The 20463-nt window shown below is 35.5% G+C and overlaps 1 protein-coding gene across 1 annotated transcript; it reads right to left on the bottom strand.

Moving 5' to 3' along the window:
- Positions 1 to 14749: 14749 nt before the first annotated feature.
- Positions 14750 to 19889, bottom strand: LOC149576986 (uncharacterized). Its single transcript, XM_089821501.1, has 8 exons — positions 19310 to 19889; positions 17519 to 17572; positions 17018 to 17252; positions 16664 to 16755; positions 16493 to 16556; positions 15489 to 15605; positions 15315 to 15389; positions 14750 to 15197 (listed from the first exon to the last, which is right to left on the bottom strand). The coding sequence occupies exons 1-8, from the start codon at positions 19807 to 19809 to the stop codon at positions 14925 to 14927; spliced, it is 1410 nt and encodes a 469-aa protein (XP_089677627.1). The 5' UTR covers positions 19810 to 19889; the 3' UTR covers positions 14750 to 14924.
- Positions 19890 to 20463: the final 574 nt, after the last annotated feature.

The raw sequence follows: 20463 nt of genomic DNA on the forward strand, positions 1-20463 counted from the left end.
AAGATATGATTACCCAGAAACCCTCCAATGAGAAAGTAAAACTAGTGTGGGGAAGACACCCATAAATCTTCACTACTGCAGTTCTAAAGTGTATCTAATAAAGGTTACAATGTTTGATCATGAAACATGATCTACCCTATGAAAGGTTTTCCCTGTTAAAGGCTTACAAGATTGTTAGATCTTACCTTGTTAAAGAATTTCAATACCCTGTTAGAAGTGTGCTTGGTTAAAGGACTTCAACTTACAATGAATTAAGGATCACGTTAAAGGATTTACAATAGCCTGTTAAGACTACTTAATTAAGAGATTTAACTAATTCACTTGTTAGAATGTCTCAGCAATGCTCCTATGGTTAGAACTATGCTGCTAGATAACATATCACCTCTTTGCATGTATCCTTGATCCTCCTATGATCAAATGTATCTCTTCCATCCTCTAATTCCTTTCCTCTATTCTCCTCTAACCGATTCTGCAATTTATACACTATGATCACTCTTCCTCAGTCACACTTGAATGCTCAATTTGTGCATGAAAATTTCTCTCTCTTCTCACATCATGTTTTAGGGTTTACCTTCCTTAAAAATATTTAGGTGACTAGGGTTAGGTATGAATCAACATTTGTAATTCATCCATCTAGCTGCTCAATTCAGCCCTTTAACTGATTGGTTGCATGTATTGCACAAGGATTCTCAATTAAGATTCATTCTTATCATCTAGGATCACAAAATAATCTTTAAGTCGGCTCTAAAATAGTTTACATAGTAGTTTGTTCCATTAAAAACAATTATGTGAAAATTGTTTTACTCGGCATCTGAAGTCCTTGATGCTTAGCATCAACTACAACTTCAATGCTCTCACTTAGCATTTGAATGACTTGACACATACCGACTGCTCGGCACTAGAGTGACTCGGCACTAACTAGTTACTCGATACACACTATCTAACATGTTATGCTCGACATGCATTACTTGTTCAGCATGAACTAAGTTTTAACTTGTAAATGACTTAAGTTTATAAACACTCATATGTCAAAACCAATCTGATATCAACAATCTCCTCCTTTGACATGAGTGGCAAAAACACTTGGTCATGCATGAATGATCTTAACTTAGGAGCATAACTCAAATACTAAATATCTTTGTTCGACATAAGTACAAAAGTTCAAAACTTAAAAAAATTTCAAACCTTGACTTAACAGTCATACCTCAAAATCTTATAACTTCCCCTAAGTTGATTATGTTTTTCTAAACCTGAACCAATACTCCTTATGAGTAAATATGCATATGTTGAACTGTGTTGTACTCTATTTTTGTCTTTGACTCCCCCTTTATTTGGTCTCCCCCAAAACTATATTCATTATTTCCTTGGAGTCATTGTCTCTCTCAAAACTGCTATATATAATATCTATCTCCCATTTCCTTATGTCTTCTTCTTATTTCTCCCCAAAACTTATTTCTCCCCCTTTTTGACACTTATATTAAAAGGTTATACATGTATAGTGTGTTTTTCAAAGAACATTTTATGGACCTCAAGTATTATGTTTAGAGTTGCATCCAAGTTATCATATGCTACCTCCAATGATTTGATTTGGATAGTTAACTCGACAACAAGGTGAACTAAGCCTTCATGTGTAGAAAGATGGGGATCTTTCTTCATCATTGTTTATGCAAATGCTAGCTCCTTGTGTAGTATCTCCATCTGTGGGGTCAACACATGACTAAATGTTGATCAATGTAGCTTGAATGTTTGCATCTTGAGCATGCAGGATTGCCAACTAACCTTGGGAATTCATCAAATTCATGAAGTGCTTTTGACTTTGAGCTAGAGAATTGGGTAGAGTAGTACGTATTTTCTTCATATCTCCCTCCAGATTGTCAATGTGTCGCTACACTTCTTGTGTGAACAGAGTTGTATCACACAACTTGGTGTAAAGAGAGAGAAAATTCTCTAACACTTTCTTTACATTGTCAATCTTGGTTGCTAATTTAACCTAACTAAGTGCAATGGTACTTGATATCTTTTCATTGACTTTTCTTTGAAATTTCCTTTTAGGCCATTCAAGTAGTTTTACATTTGAATCCAAGTCTGTATCATTAATCTTTTCTACTATGTTTTCCAATTGCTCCATTATAGGCTTGTCTTCTTCAAGTGTAGGTAGGTTGAATGCATCAAGAAAGATGTCCTTGACATCTCGCAATGCTTGCTTCTTCCTATGCTCCCTTATGAGTAGTTCTTGGTTCTTTTTTTGTACAAGAGCATCCTAGAGTATTCTCATCTATTCAATAGTGATTTTTGCAAGATCAAATTTTGGCAAAACAATCACTTCATCCAAGTTGACATCAGCAAATGATGTAACTTCATCTGCCTTGGATGTGCTAGGACTAGGCCTTGATGACTATAGTAGTGTAGCTTCTATACTCGGCCTATGAAGAGCTTGACTTGGAGGAGTAGCAGTTTCTAGCAAAGTAACCAATGCTTGTATTGCTAATTGCTCCTTAGGCTTGGTAGTCAATATTGACTCTTCAATCCTATCATGTTCTTGCTTTTCAATCTCAGTTGCATCTTGAGTTTGTGTTGTAGCTACAAAAGTATCTTCCTGACCTGTTTGAAGTTATGTCCCTTCTTGTGCTTCTGTAGAAACTTCTTGTACTGACACATTTTGCACCATTGTGATGATATTTGTCTCCTTCCTTTGGTACACCATAATGGGTAATGTAGGTTGTACTACTATGAATTGAGGGGTTTGAGTTATGTCTTGTTTTTCCTCCTCTGTAGATGTCTTTTATGCCTTCTCAATTTCATCTACACTCATCAATACAAGATGACTACATAGTTGTGCCTTGGTGATTGTGTCTAGCAATATCTTCTTCATATCCTCCTCTGTTAGGGGATTGAAATTCTAAGCTACAGTATTAGAAGCATCCTTGATCTTTACTATATCTGTGTATGTGTTTAACCCATGTTCTAGACTGGCACTTGACACTAGTATATCTGGTATACTCTATTCTATTTGTTGCCTATGAATTTGCATTCTTCTTAGCGCCTTCCACATATGCATCTTTTTTAGTTTCATCTTTAGTTTCTTAGTATATCTGGTTTCTCAACTTTAGTTGTTGCCTATGAATCTGCATTCTTCTTAGTGCCTTCCACATATGCATCTTTTTTAGTTTCATCTTTAGTAACCTTAGTTACTTCTATTTCACATTTGTCTTCACCTACCTCAACAGGTGTCTGCTCAATTGCCTTAGGTGTTGTCAGTCCATATATTACTTTCCATATCTAAGTGGACTTCTAAACAACATCCTCAATGTTATTTTGCAAAATTATTGAATGGCATGTATTTAGGAGCAAATATCCATGTGTACTTCTTAATGGCCTTTGTCATTGTGGCCTTATCTAATTCTGGCATCACACTTGCTAGTGTAGTCTCTTTGATTTTCCTTTTTGTATTGAAACTATACTGTCATTTTTTCTCAACTCTGTCACATAGACTCTTGGGTATAGAGTTGGCAAGCTCAATTGAAGTCTTCTTGAATGTTGCCGTCATGACATATATTGACTCTTCCACTTGGTTCATCTCAATCTTTCCAAGTTTTTCAAACTCAACATGTGTGAATCTAGATAAGTCAGCATTATTCTTTATATTCTCACACAAGTTGTCCAAATTAGAAGAGGGGTTGTGACTTGCCACTTTGAATTGGCTATTGTCATCAGATTATGTCCTTGCCTCACCTGATTAGGATGGAGCAATGCACTTTATCCTTCGTTTCTTCTCATACTCACCTTCTTTGCTAGTTGTCCTAGCTCTCTTTCCCTTTGGCTTTTCTACTCTTTGAACCTTCTTAGTAGTAGGTCTTGTGCTAGCCCAAGTAGCAGGAACTATAGGCTTAGGTTGTGTAGGTTTTATAACCTTCTTTGGTTTTCTTACTGCTAGAGCTTTAGCTTTCCTCTTCTTCTTCTCTGTGACTACAAGTGCTTCATTGGCTTCTTCTCCCTCGATACCTTCGTCAATTATGCTTCCTCTCCACCTTGGTCTTCTCCTTGACCTTAAGTTATGGCCAGTGGTGCTTGGGTAGGTACATCTTCACGTTCTTCATCATCATCATTGTCTTCTTCTTCTTCTTCATCTTCTTCTACCACTTAGCCAATTTTTTCTTTGAGCTTCTTAACAATTTTGTTCTTTTTCCTTATTACAAAGGTTGTCTTCAAGTCCATAGTTATCGTAAACTTGGCTACATCATAATTATTGTTGGAAATACAATAGGAAATGTAAACTCTAAAAGGGGGGGTGGTAAATTAGTCATTCAAAACTTTAATCATAAATTCATTCACTATACATCCATCTCACAATTTGCATGTAAACTGAAATACCAAATTAAGCACATATGACACAAGATATGATTACCCAGAAAGCCTCCAATGAGAAGGTAAAAATGAGGTGAGGATGACAACCACAAATCTTCACTAGTGCAATTGTAAAGTGTATCCAATGAAGATTACAATGTTTGATCATGAAACATGATCTACCCTATGAAAGGTATGCCCTGTTAAAGGCTTACAAGATTGTTAGATCTTACATTGTTAAAGGATTTCAACACCCTATTAGAAGTGTGTCTGGTTAAAGGACTTCAACTTACAATGAAGTAAGCATCCTGTTAAAAGATTTACAATAACTTGTTAAGACTACTCTGTTAAGAGATTTAACTGATTCACCTGTTAGAATGTCTCAATAATGGTCATTCGGTTAGCACTCTGCTACTAGATAACAGATCGCCTCTTTTCATGTATCATTGATCCTCCTCTGATAAAATGTATCTCTTTTGTCCTCTAATTCCTTTCCTTTGTTCTCCTATAACTGATTCTGCAATTCATACACTATGATCACTCTTCCTTAGTCACTCCTAAATGCTCTATTTGTACATGCAAACTTCTCTCTTTGCTCACACCATGTTTTAGGGTTTACCTTTCTTAAAAAGATCTAGGTGAATAGGGTTAGGTATGAATCAACGATTGTAATGCATCCATCTAGCCTCTCAATTTATCCCTTTAACTGATTGGCTACATGTACTGCATATGGATTCTCAATTAAGATTTGTTCTTATCATCTAGGATCACAAAAAAATCCTTAAATCGGCTCCAAAACGGTTTACATACTAGTTTGTGTCATTACAAACAACTATGTCAAAACCGTTTTATTTGGTATCTGAAGTCCCTGATGCTCGGCATCAACTACAACTTCAATGCTATCACTCGGCATCTAAATGACTTGGCACATACTGACTGCTTGGCACTTGAGTTACTCGGCACTAACTAACTGTTTACTCGGCACACACTATCTGACATGTTATGCTTGGCATGCATTACTTGTTTGGCATGAACTAAATTCTAACTTGTAAATGACTTAAGTGTATAGACACTCATATGTCAAAACCAATTTGAAATCAACAATAATTCCTTAATCTTTGTAGGGTAGAGTTTTCAGATGATGGGATCAAGGCAGATTTTAATTTTAAAACTTATAAAGGATTGTGCCATTTTTCAGACTGTAATTTAAACATATATATTGACAAAGTTTAAATAATTGATGCATTAGGTAACCATGGCCAGACAATATCAATTCCACCTCAAGCAAGGATATTTTTTATTTAAAGAATCTTAAAGAGAACCGCAGTTCCCATTTTTTACCAGACTTGGGATTCATTTGCAGGGAATTAAACAATAGAACAAATTTAGGTTTTAACGATATCCAAGTGAGATCTCCATTTATGTATATTCCTTTTTTATAGTTTCAACCCCATTACTAAGTTGGATTTTTGTATATTCATTTGTTATAGTTTTTAATATTTCTGCTAAAGGTGTACTCTCACACGGTTGAATTAATTCTTCTAGAATACCTATTCACAGACTGAGCAACACTTTGTTATCTCCTAAAAAATCCATAATATTACGACATATTGCAGCTAGAGTATTTCAAGAGTGAAAATCAGTTATTTTGAAGTTATGGTTTTCTAACTTGTTTTCTCGTGGTTCTAAATTTCTAGAATTAATACAAAGCTCAAAACTTTAAGAGTAATAATCAGTGTTTCGTAATGCAGACCAATACAATTACCAACTTTTAAAATTCAACTCCTTAATGTAAACCAATATATTTTGTCCGAAGATTCCTATTAGAGATCAAAACAAGGTGCCAATTGTAAATTTAGAATGTATTTTGTGGTCCTTATAGCTCAAGCACTAAGAGCTAAAATTGTCCTAACTTCTGGATTTGAATACTGCTATGGAAAATATTTGTTTTGCCTGTTGCAATCTACTTGTTGTTACATATGGGGTGCATGAAATCTTTCAGATGTATTTTAGAAAGGAGTTGTTTTTCCTTCCAGTATTGTGCAGTACAATCGTCTTCTTTGGATGTAGTAAACGTTTCAAATTTTTTAGTATCTACAAGGCGATACTAAAAGAAATAGGCTTTGAAACTAAATCAAATGAGAATAAATAAAGACCAATGTAAACCCTAATTTAAAGGAGAATTTATTTGTTCTTACATTGTATCTACAAATTTAACAACAAACAGGGTGTTCCCTCTTTAGATCTACTCCTAATGTCTAGTAGTAGCTTTTATGTTTGGGATATGATGCCTAGGTTGAGAACCACTTTTATTTGGAGTGCCCATGGAAATTATATTTCAGGTTTTTAGCTTCCTTATCTTTCTGCAAAGTTTCTTCTAAAAAAAATTAGAACGAAGTTTCCATAAAAAGAGTTTTAAAAACATTACTTCACAATACAAATCCATTGACCCAAAAATATGAATTTGTAAATGCAATAAATAATGAAACCCCACAACAAAAATACAAAGTACCAATAAAGAAAAAATTAAGTAATTTAAATTAAAAATAAAAATCTCTAAAACATTACAAATCATGAAAATAATTTAACCATGTCCAAATTTTAAAGAAAACTAATACATTTTTTGAAAAAAATATTAAACACCATTAGCTAAAAATTTTAAACTAAACTAAACAGAATTCAAGCAATGGACTTATTTGATTTGTGAACAACTGTAGGTTCGAAACTGGACGGCTTAAACATCACACACTAAGACTTGATTCCTAGGCTAAAAGTGTTAAATAGTCAAAGTTGACTTATTTTGCCAAGCTTAATTTTTGCCTTAGTGTGTGATGTTTAAGGGTGGTCATCTGAAACCTTGTCTCTCTTTCTCTGGTCAGGTGGTCATTATCTTCTTGATCTCAGAATTGTCGGAGAAGGATCACGTCAAAAGAATATGTTAAGGGTGTTAAGGGTATTATAGAATTTATTCGTAGGGCCAATTGTTCTACAAGAAAAGAAAAAAATAAAAATCCAAGCAATTGGAAGTGCACTTTTATCTTAACTTCATGTTTTATAATATTTCTTCAAATTATATATGAGTTTTAAATCAATTTATTTTACTCTTAACATGTCATAAACATATGTTTCAATAAACTTAAATGTTTAATCTCCAATGTTCAATGCAATTTCATTCAAAGCAACTGATAAATATAGCTTCAACTATTGTAAATCTGAGGCATAAATGTGTTGTTTTCAATAGTTTTTTGGCCTTTTTACACTTTCTATGCATCATAAAGGTGATTAGGAGGTCCAAGCACTTGGTTCAAATTCATGGAACTTAGAAATGATTTTTTATAGTTTATTCAACTCACATTTTTCAAAAAAAAAATTATGGGATTTGTTGGAGTCTTCTTTTAAAAATTCAATTTGCGTTGCAGAATGTCAGATGATATATTTCACTTGTAGAGTGATCTAAGAAGTCTAGACCAAGAATCACCTTGTCCATTTTAGATTATTGATTTCATATCTAATTTTTAAGCATTATCTGTATTTGTTGACTCCAGCCTTCCCTTCAAACATTTTGTAATTGTTTGACAAACTGAAATGACATAATTAGAAAGTAGGAAAAAGATTTTTAGAGATGACCAGGAGAGTGCATGTTATACAGTGGATGGCTTAAACATCATATACATAAGCAAAAATTTCAATCTTGCATTTTCATGTGAATAGACTGAACATGATGGCTAACAACTCAAACTCTTAAAGAAGAGACTTTCTGATAGGGTCCCACTATCCCAATAATGGATAATGGAGGGAGAAAATTAGGCCAATCGTTGTTTGAATCCCTTGCTTCTAGAGCTCTAGAAGAATGGGAACTTCGAGAGGAAATTTTTTGGAAGCAAAAGGCTAGAGTTGATTGGCTTTAGGAAGGTGATCAGAACGCTGCTTTTTTCCATAAAATTGTGCAATCTCGTCACAATCATAGCAATATCTCTTCTTTGGTTAATTCTCAAGGTATCCAACTAACTTCCTTGCCAACTTTGTTCCAGGAGGCTACTCGGTACTTTTCTACCCTCTTCTCTCAGGACTCTTCTCCTGCTGATAGTGAAGAAAATATTATTTTATCTTGTATTCCTTCCCTTATCACTGAAGAAATGAATGATTATCTCAAGCAACCTATCTCTTTGGAAGAGCTGGAGGAGGTGGTCTTTGGCGTGCCTAAGGGAAAGGCTCCTAGTCCTGATGGTTTTCTAGTTGAGTTCTTTCAGGAATTCTGGGACAACATTAATCATGATTCGTTAGAGGTGGTTAAGGAATCCTATTTGAGCAAGAAAATGCTTCAGCCATTGAATTCTGCTTTCCTAACTCTTATTCCAAAAGGAGAGGGTGCTAATCAATTGGAGTTTTTAGACCAATTGCCTTATGTAATGTGGTTTACAAAGTCATTACTAAGTTGATTGCTGAGAGAATTAAAAAGTGGCTTCCCATTATTATCTCAGAGGAACAAGATGGTTTTTTTGCTGGAAGACAAATTTTGGATGGGGTGGTTATTGCTACTGAGGCTATTCACTCTATGGCTAGTTCAAGGGAGAGAGAAATGTTTGTTAAGTTGGATATGGGTAAGGCCTACGATAGAGTTAAATGGAGTTTCCTAAGGAATATTCTTCTTACCTTTGGCTTTAGCTCTGATTAGGTGAGTTGGACTGAGTTGTGTTACTTCTACCTCTTTTTCAGTTCTTCTTAATGGTCAGCCTTCCCAACTATTTAATGCCTCTAGAGGCCTTTGCCAGGGTGATCCTCTCTCCCCGTATCTATTCATCATCATGGCTAAGGACTTGGGCAGATTCATTAAGTATTAGGTGTCCCAGAATTCTATTTAGGGATGGTGGTGGGGTAATGGTTTACCTACTCTTTCTCACCTTCAATTTATTGATGATTCTGCTCTTGCGAGTCTTGCTAGGATCAAGGAAGTTGAAGCCTTTCGACATACTCTGGATATTTATTTGGTAGCTTTGAGCCAAAAAGTTAATGAGCACAAATCTTCCATTTACTTTTTTAACACTCCTAATTCTATTCAGCAAAGGATTGTTGATATCCTGGAGTTTCAAATTGGGTTGCTTCCTTTTACTTATCTTGGCATCCCTATTGTTGTTTCTAGTCCACTACGACTCTTCTGGGAAAATTTGATTACCAAGCTTGAGGATAAGGTAAATCATTTGACTCGTAGATGGCTTTCTACTATTGCTCAGGTTACTCTTCTTCAATTTGTTATTCAAGCTCTTCCTACATATAGAAGCATGGTTCAGGCGGCTCCTATTTACTTTCTCAAGGAATTTGATACTCTTTCTTGGCAATTCCTTTGGAGTGGTAATTTGTGTAGCATTAAATGGAGTTTGATTAGCTAGGAGATTGTTTGTAGGCCTAAAAGGATGGTGGTCTTGGTCTTCGATCAGCTCTCTTAAGTAGTCAAGCGTTGGCTGCTAAGCTTTGTTGGTGATGGTGCTCAGGACAACATCAACTTTGGGCTCGTATTATCACCCATAAATATTTTTGTGGTGTTGATCCTTGTTCTATCTCTGCATTTCCTCTTGAAGGTTGTGGCTCTATGGTCTAGCATACTCTGAAGATTAGTGTTGTGTTAGTCAAGAGAGGTTTGTTCTGGATATGTAAGGGAGGCTCTGAGGGTTTGTTTTGGTCTAATGCTTGGGATGGATTCCCATCCAAATTATCCATGTACCCTCATCTTCAGACTCTTTGTGATTCTTTTCATGTTGATGGATGGGATAAAGTGGCTCATTACAAGACTCCTTATCAATTGGGATTTGTTGGTTTGTAGATGTAAGCACTCTTCTGATTTGCCTCTTGGAGGCACAAAGGTGGATCATCGGGAGCTTTCTCAGATTTTGGCCTCTAGGGAGTGTTCCTCTTTGCTAGGACCAGATGTTTTGGCTTGGGGATGTACCTTGTCTAGAAAATATCATGTCTCTGTTAGGTATCAAGAGATAACTAGACAATTATTTGAGGATGTTGAGATCCCTTGGTGGAAGCAAGTTTGGAATAAAGTTTCTTGGTCCAAGTGCAATTTTTTCATGTGGCTAGTGGCTCACAACCATTTTCTCACGTGGGATAATCTTTGTAAACATGGATTTCAGGGCCCCTCTTATTGTGTTTTGTGTGGTAATGGGGAGGATTTTGTCTCCCAACTGTTCTTCCATTGCTTCTTTTCTACTCAACTATGGCACCTTTGGTGAAGTGCTTGGGGTTGTTCTTGTAAGCATGCTTCCTCTTTGCCTAAGTTCTAGGCCCGCTTGGGCAGTGCTCCCTCCAAGTCTTCTCCTCTCCATGCTGCTTGGATTGTTGGCCCATCATTCATTCTTTGGAATATCTGGCTAGAGAGGAATCGTCAAATCTTCCAAGATGTTCGGATTGGTGTTATGCATCTTTGGTGGAAGATCTCATATTCTCTTGAGGAAACTATTCAAGTGAAGTGTGCATTAGATGGGGGCATGGATCCAATTGTTCTTGCTATATGCAATCACCTCAATTTTCATCTTCAAGATGGGATTGTAGCTCAAAGGTATCAAAGAATTCCCAAGCAACCTCGGCAACAGAGAAAAGGTCGGGTGAATCAGGGTAGGCATTGGACTCCTCCCCATGGAGTTCTGAAAATGAACACTGATGGTTCTTCCCAGGGGAATCTAGGCCCTGCTAGTATTGGGGGAGTGGCTCGTTGCAGTTCTGGTGACATTAAATTCTTCTTCTCAGTGCATAAGGGTGATTACACTAACAATCTAATGGAGTCTTAGGCCATTTTATATGTTGGGGAACCATGTTGTTTGTGGGGATGGCGCAAGATTATCTGTGATTCTGACTCCCAAGTGGTGGTGAACTTGCTTTCCTCACAGGAGCTTGAGGATGTTAGTTGGCAGCTGGCTACTGTTATTAATCAGATTCTTCTCTTTTGTACCTCTCTTAAGTTCATTAGCTTTACTTGCATTCCTTGTGAATGGAACAAAGTTGTTGATTGTTTGGCCAAATGGGCTTCTGGTCATGCTTCGGGCTGGAATATTATGGATAGGGGGCAACTTCCCTATGAGATGGTGCAAGAATGTGATGAGCTTGGGGGGCAACTTCCCTATGAGATGGTGCAAGAATTTGATGAGCTTCTTGCTCAGGGTAGAGCTCCTTATTGAGCTCTCCTTGTTGTAATCCTTTATGTCTTAATAAATTTTTACCCCTCTTTTTCCTAGACCAATCTTTATTTAGTGGAACATCCTATCCCTTCAGAAGGACTGTATATTTCCTAGATACTTTGAAGTTCTCTCTTTACATTGAAAAATTATATTATTTCATGAGGAAAAATGAAAGGAAAATGAAAGATTTATTTATTATTTATATGAGATTATTCTAAATTTTGTGTTAAAAGTATTTAATTTTGTTACGAATAAAACATATACACCTTATTTTTATTAGAAATAGTTTCAACTACATCTTTATTTAAATTTTGTGCACATTTGCTTCTGTAACTCTAAATCTGCCCCTTAACAATCATATCTAAGCAATCATCAAAGGTAGAGACCTTTCATGGATTTGGATTGATTTTCCATGTACTCCTCAACCCTATCCAATGTTAAATCTACGCTCACTCATATTAGGGCTAGTTGATCAATGTTATTTTGTGCAATAATCTCTCTCCTCAATGGTAGCAACTAAATGTAAAGGTTTCTATCATATGAGTTGGAACTTGGTCAAAAAACATTGTAATATTTTATTATAATTAATACATAAAATTTATTGTGTTTGCAAACTTTAGGTTCTAGGGCCATGTAAAACTTGGGGTATTTTATTCGTATATCTTTCTGCTTGTTCGATTCCCCTCAAAACCTATTTTTACCTTAATCTGAAAATACATAAAATTTATTTTTGTTTATCTATCTTTTCCTCTGCTTCTTCATTCCAACATCTTAAAGAATTTAAATTTGTGATTTCTTTCAAGAGAATAAGTTCTCCACCACTAGACCAACTTAGGTTCCATAGACAAACTTCAAATGATAATTAGAAGTGTTTCACTTTTCATACATTCCTTTTAGGTTATACCTTTCATGTGTTGGCACATCATCATTGAAAGAATTGGAAAGCAAATTTAATTATTGGATTATCACGATAAAGATTGGCATAATTATGCTCAAAACTTTTTGATAGCTAACAACATGTTCTTTTTTAATGTTTTTGTAAAATATCTCTCATGCTCTTCCCATGCTTGAGTTTTTTTATTTTTTCCTTGGCATGATGATGATTTCTACATATCAATTCATTCAAATATACCAATTACAATTTAAATAGATAATACAATTTATCATATTACAATTTTAATAGATTACATGTCAAATTAGAATAGAAAAGACTCTTCACTCTTACTTCCCTTTTAAAAAAGATAATAATTTCCTCAATTAATCAATTTGGATGACGAATGGTTGAATTTCCCACTACAATGTAGATTAGCACTTCAAATAATTGGTGCAAAATGATAGAATATTGTACTTTGTGACCTCCAACACCATGAAAAGTGAGTTTGTGTCTAATATACTGCAAAACAAATAGTAAAACAAAGAATGTGAGCAAGATCACACTATGTGAAAACACAAATCTCTCTCTCTCTCTCTCTCTCTCTCTCTCTCTCTCTCTCTCTCTCTCTCTCTCTCTCTCTCTCTCTCTCTCTCTCTCTCTCAAATTTGTTAAGTAGCATGAATGCCCTATATCCCACACATTATATAGTGTGCTCGCACTATAGGATGTATGCGCTTCTTAATGCATTGTACTTCACCAAGCCTTAGGCATTCGACACACTTCTTAAAAAAATAGTTTGATTTTTAATTGGTTTTCAATTATTTCTAGGGGGTGCATTTACATTTTTCATGTTTTCAAGATGTCCAATTACAAAATTCATAAAAAAATTAAATATACATTAAAAAATATTTTTAAAAAACTAAGATAAATTATGTAGTGTTGGGTAACTTTTGAAAATTGCGATTAAACAATTTCAAAAAAAGTTAGCATTTTAGGGGGGAGCACACCTAACACTATGTTAAAAAATGTATCACTTTGTGTGGTCCCCTTTTAACAAAAAACAATTAGTAGTTAAGAAACTAGAGTCGAAGAACTACTTTTGTTTTTTGTCCTATCTTGAAATTTTGAGCCATTTTCAATTTCTTAATCAATTTTTAGAAATTTATCATTTCAAGAAATAAAAAATAAAAAATTTGGCATCTTATTTCTTGTCTTATTGGCTCATTGTTGCCTATTAAATTTGAGAGAATCTCTCTCTCTCTCTCTCTCTCTCAAACAATTTATTGATTGCTACTATTCATTTCCTCTACCATGGCTTATTATAAGGTGAAAGGATGTCATTATCTTCGTATGCAATCTTTTACATTCATCAAATAGTGAAGATCACACTTCGCCTCATATCTAAATCATTGTGATGGTCAAGGCAATTGAAGGTATGTCGATGATTAACATAGAATGTGTAAATATAAGCCAAGCATGCCAAGAAAATAAACCATGTCTACATTAAGTTTTTCAAATAGATGCGGCACCAGTACAATCCATAATATGAGGCAAATTTACCTTTTTAAAGAGGAATGATAGAGGCAAAGGCAAAGGCTAAAATTGTACATTCAAGTGATTAAACAACCTTAATTATGCAACACAACGATCATTGGAGGGAGAATTTATGTTTGTGAAGCTTCTAACCTTGGTAAAGATAATGAATTCATCAAAGCCTCACTCACATCTCTTAAGGCAAGCCCTTGTATCATTGCTTAACTTATTTTTGCTAGCACCATGAACTCAACTTCTTGAGAAACTTGTGTATCTAGTGACTCCACAAATGTTACTTTGATATCTATTTTTAAATATTGTTTTTAAGTTGAAACTCTTCATCATATTTCTTAAATAATATTTGAAGGCAAAATAAAAGAAGGAATGAAAAAACATAGTGAAGATAGTCATTTTTTCAATTAGTAGTTGCTACTTTTTATCATAGCTTAGTACTTTCAAATGTTAAACAACTATTGTTGTACTAAAATAGCTCCAAATTCTAAATTATTCTTTTGTTATAATTTAAAAATTGCATAAAAGGAGAGGAATCTTCTTTGTCGCTTGCACATTCATTTTAATATTGTATAAGACTCTACCTCAAATTAAACAATCTTGAGTTGATAACAAACATACCTAAACAAGCATAGAATTTATTTAATCTAAAAAATGAATACTAACCTGAAGATTAACGCATAATAAAAGTTAAAAACAAAGACTTTTTTTACAACAATTATAAGATCTTCAGTATAATCATAGATCACAATGTGATCTCAATAGTTGATGCAAACCATTACTACACAATCAGATTTAAAAACAGCTCTGATAGATAATAAAAACTTTGACATCTTTAATAATTAATGAAGTAACATTTTATCCTAATGCTGCATATAAATTACGAGACAATAGTGCAGGAAAGAAAGCTTTCCTAAATATAAAAGCATTTGAAATGTATAAATATATAATACAGTCCAACATTGCGACCTAATGAAATTCGACACCTATATAAAGACAGACTTAACATAATCCATTATGCCCTCGTGAGTAAAGGGATAGATATGTGCTTCTCTTGGTCCATTGTAGCCATGCCAAATTAGGTGAAGGCTTTCCAGCTGAGGGCAAGACTGCTGCAGATCCTCCAGATGCTTAACAGCAAGAGGTTCCCTGGATTCGAATCGCAACCGTTTCAAAGAATGTAAATGCCAAGTCCCAAATTGGCATCCTTCAAGATCATGTACAACTCCAAATGCTGCAGCTGATAGAGAGGTCATGTCCTACATTTACAGGGCAAAAACCAGTGAGAATATAAAAGAAAAGGTCAAGCAGTGAGAATATAAAAGAAGAGGTCATGAGCAGACAGCCTTCGCAAACTAATTAAACTGTGTTCTAACCTTGAATCTCAGGGGAATAATCGAGTTAAGACCATGCTCCGTGGGTATTTGAAAATGACTATGCAAATCAATTGCCTGCTCCAAGCCACGTAGAGAAAACATCTTAGATACATTACCACCCAGAAAAAGTTTGTATCTGTGTACAATGCACGAATACAGTAAGCAATAAAGTACCTCAATATTGGGGCATGCTTTTGTCAATGCATCTAATGACAGTTCAGTAAGATCACACCGGTTAAGAGCCAGTGCATTTAAAGGTGGTTGTCCAGCAGTGAGGAGTGCAAGAACTTCCTGTATTCCACAAAATTGAAGAGTTCAAATTCAGGATGCTTCGTACCTTTGATCATAAGGCGCAAAATTTGAATGCGGAAGCATAGAGTTCTCTTTTTTTTATAAGAAATTTTTTTATTAATATGAGACTTTAAAATATCTTGATGAAAAGTCAATATACAATATTATATGAAACATAGATCAATGAATTTGACTTAAAACTGGATTAATAGTAATATCATAATTTAACTTGTTATAAAAACATATCTCATACTTGCAAAATTACTGAATCCAAGTTTTGCAAAAATATAATTGCCTCAACTCATTTATAAACACTAATTTTTAAAATTTTGATTCATTTTTATATTTATATAACCAAGTCCTTCAACTTATTTGAAGAAAATGGATCAAGTAAATTTAAAATAGTCAACTTGTAATTTTCTAAATGAGTTCATTAAGAATCATGGCTTGTTGAGCGAAAGTTCAGATCAGACAATATAATAGATGAGGTCGAAAATTGTCCCTCAGATAGTTTTTGGCAAAATAGATACCCCTCAATCTTCGACTCTTAACAAAACAATTTCTCTCTAAATCTTCAAAAAGAAAAATGAAAAATGACCATACTAAACCAAACCACACCACAGGTTTAGACATTTCAATTTGCAACATTAAAAAGGAACTGTTATACACTACATAATCAATTAATTATTAATATAACAAAAATGGGAGTATCACTAAGGTCTTCTGTGGAACCTTCATCTGTAGGTCGTTGTGAAAAATAAATTAGCTCCACTTATCGATAACTACGTGTCTTGGCCCTTATCCAAATTTTAGTTTTCTTTATTAGAGGTTCAGGCAAACCAGCCCTGAAAATTTGAGACGTAGAAATTAAAAGCTAAGAGATTTACTTTATCTGTGCAGCGAAGATGACTTTCCCAAATGACCTCTGACTTAAGAGACTGTCCAAATGAGCTGCGTTAGAGACAATGGAGAGAATCACTCGATCCTTCTAACAATTTTTTACAGAAAATAATAAAAATTGAGGCAAGGAACTCGAGTAATGGGAAGAAGAGACTTACGGCATGCGGAGATCAATGGAAAGAGTGTTGAGTTTGACGAGTTTTCCCAGCTCCATAAAAATATCTTGCAGCACTTTTCTCACGAGAATATGCTATAAATCACTCTCAAAGGAAACATGTTAATATTATGATAGGAAACATGCTATCAGAATTTAACTATGTTTGTTTTTTAAATAAACTCATTGATGTATAGATTGGTTACTACGAAAGGAAGAAACGTTAAGTTTTGACGAAAATACAAGCATGGAAAGAAGACGTGAATAACTGCATCCAATCATAACACGTCAGTGACAAAATTCCCCGTCCCTACTAGATGCAATCTTTCAACTTCTAGAAAACATATTGCAAGCTAACCTGGAGAACAAGTGTAACGGACACTAAATTTGGACAGTGCTGGCTTATATTCTGAAATCCTCTGTCAGATAAATGGCCACATCCGCATGATGTTAGAAGATGGCTTGCATTTCTATCAGAAAGCACCTCTTTTCTATTCGGAAAGAAAAGAGCATCAGGAGCTGCTGTTTGTTTGGCATCACAGATGTGCAGCAGTCTCAGTGTATGTAGTCGTGGACATTTTTTTGTGATGATTCTACAATGGCCGGTCATGTGTTAAAAACATGCGACTTAAATCAATATAAACACCTTTTCTGCTCTTTATTTCTGATGATGGATCGAATCACATCATCAGATAGGATATGAAACATTGATGAAAAAATAATAGAAATCTATATGCACTGATCAAATAGATTGCAGAAATCTGATCACTTTGAATATAAAACGGGTCCTAAGAAAATAGCTAGTTTTACAGAGAACCTCAACTGTTCCTTCGTTTTGGAGTTAAAAAGAAATACTTACTGTAGGCTTTCATCAGTAAGCCTAGAGGAGCAAATATCAATGTCACCCAAGAATCTGCAAACAAGACAAGAATATAAAGAGCTTTAGGCATACAACTCCTTTATCAAGGAAGAAAATGATAGGATACTGAAAAGTTCAAAGATGAATTATTTGTGCAAGCGATCAGAATTAGACAAACATTCCTTCCATTTATAGAACACTTTCATATTATGCTGTTGTCCAATCTGAACAGAGAACCCAATCCAAAAGGAGTAGAGGTGATAACTGTCTTGCATCTCAAATCATCTTAGAATAAAACTATAGATCCATACCAAGTAAATGGAAAAATATGAAACTTGGCATCTTGATTAACACAAAACTCTAAAGAATGTTTGCTCCAGGGATGAATGCTTTTCAATGACAATCTACAAATTGTTGGCTCATTGTCTGCTCTTGACCTGGAGGTTGAAAAAGCGGGGCAGGGTAACGCTCGGTGGCTATCCTCTTTTCCTGGTTATTTTGTGGATTCCCCCACGGGTACTCTGGATGTGGAGGCTAAGGAGGTCTTTTGGGATACCGCATGTTCTGGGGATGCTTCCGATAATCATCTGATAACTTCTATAGGCGCTGAAAAAAGTCTTAATCGATAATTGTTTAAGGCTTGGGCAGCTTCTCTCTTAATATTTTTATCTGGATCCTGTAGTTGAGGATAAAAATGTGCGGCTTAATGTCCCTGATGCTCTTTTAACCAAGCTTCCCTCAAGTTAGGGAGTTTTCTTACAAACAGTTTTTATTAACCAGGTAAGTATTGATGCTTTTCAAAAATGCAGAGGAAATGGAAAGATCGTGGGCAATTGGAGAACTCGGCTATGTCAAAGAAATTGTGAATGGACACTCTTCGGTGGTTTGTGGTTTAAGAGTCGAATCTCTTCAAATTCCAAATTGGCTCTTGGAAATGGGCGTTCTTGTAGATTGGAGATTGGGTCCTTGCAGAGCTCTTTGAAGCATTGTGGCTAAATAATGCCACCTTGAACTAGCTGATCTGCTGTTGCTTATGAATGGCATGCCCTGAATAAATTGCTGATACTGTTACTTATGTAGCTTTTCAAACTTTGAAATAACCGGTTTGCAACCTCTCTAATACGTCCTTTTTACCCTCGTAAAAGTTCAAAGTTGTATAGATTGTTTTTAAAATTATAAAAATGTTTTGACCATTATATATACAGAGATAGCAGAAATGACATTTCCAATTCATAATAATGCAAACTAGTGACACACACAGAGAGCTGTTTCAGCCAGCTGAAACGTCTCGGTTGTTTACAATAAACCCCTTATTTAAACATTTATATTGTATTTTCCCCATTTTTTCCCAAAAACTTGATATAGTTGAAAATGAAGTCTCCATTAAAGTGACTAATAAAGCATGACATTGTCCTTTACTAAAGGCAAACTCTGTCGAAGGAAATACTAGTGAAACATGCAGACTCGCGCAACAAATCCTGATAGTTTTATAAGCCCTTCGGAAGGCCGAGTAGCATTCCTTTCAGTATTAATTATGTATTAAAGGACCCAGTAAATTGCTTAACTTAAAGAATAAACCTAATGGAAACTTTGTACCAGACAAAACAAATAAAATAGAAACCAAGGTTTTCTTGGTCCAAACCTCCAATAAAAACCCATATTCTGCCCAAAAAAGTGAGAATTCAAACGCTCGTATACCAAGAAACCATAATTATTCAAAATTGAGTTTGTTCTCCAAACACAGTTAAATTTCTCAGAGTCCACAGGGAAAAAAGGGATTAAAGAGCCAACCTTCCCATTACCAATTTATGGCAGATGATGCGCTTCAAACTGGCAACCTGCGCCGTGGGCTGCTGCAGAGGCGACGGCGTTCTTGGCGACGGGCCTCCATCGTCACCGACACCAACTCCTACAGACTCCCCGTCATCTTGACAACCCATGTCGCTCTCCAAACCCGCGAATTTTGACGGTGTTTTAAGACGCATGATACTTCTGGGCGTCTTGAAGGATGCAAAAGGAGAGTCCATGGCAGGGTTGATCCAGTGACGGGGCGGAGGCGTTTTCGGAAGCAGGGAAGTGACTGAGACCTTGACGCCCACGGCTGAGCTCGACGGTGTGTCGTCAAGAACCCACGAACGCAACTGCGAGGAATCCTCTGCTGCTGTTCGCCAAGTTTTGCATACGGCAGAGGCAGAGAGCAGATCTTGCGGGGACTCGATCCTGCGCATCACGTTGATCACAATGTCCATTGCTTGCAGAGCCACAGCCCTAGATGACGACGGCTCTGTCATTTTGCACTTCTCGTAAGGAAACTTTCTATCATACAATTTTGTTCGTTTTGCGGCTTTGGACGATCCTTACGGAAGCGTAAATAGGCTTGCCCTCCAACGGCTCTCTCGTTTTCATATTTTGAAAACCCTTCCTTTCCCGCTCAGGATAAATATACAATGATTTTCTTTTCCACCCCCTATAGCTTCAACGGGAAATATACTTTTTTTTCGTTTGCGCTCCACTTTGGTCTTACCTATAAATCTCATGAGAAAAAACCAACGAGACGATTTTATATTAGTCTTTTTTTTCGAGCTTTATTAACAAAGCTTGCCAAAAAAGCTTGTAAATTCATTTTATTTTAAATAGAAAACAGCATGTGGGTAAAGTTCATGTGCTTTTTAAATGCAATTTTTTTTAAACAGCATGTGGGTAAAGATCATCTGCTTTTTAAATGCAATTTGAATTAAATAGGGGAAATGACCTACCAGCTGTCCAAGTTAATGTTGCACACTAACATTGTCTAATTTGTATGTCTTTATTTGTCGATATTTTGATGAATCTTTGTAGATGAGCAAGAGCTTAAAGCTTGCCTTTCGGCTTTCTCCCAATTATGGAGCCCTCTTAGAGCAAAGTGTGAGGTTGTCTAAAGGTGTCATTTTACAATGTTTGCCCAA

This window comes from Cupressus sempervirens, chromosome 1, assembly GCF_028749045.1.
Source record: "Cupressus sempervirens isolate cs-2001-9-10 chromosome 1, ASM2874904v1, whole genome shotgun sequence".
NCBI lineage: Eukaryota > Viridiplantae > Streptophyta > Pinopsida > Cupressales > Cupressaceae > Cupressus > Cupressus sempervirens.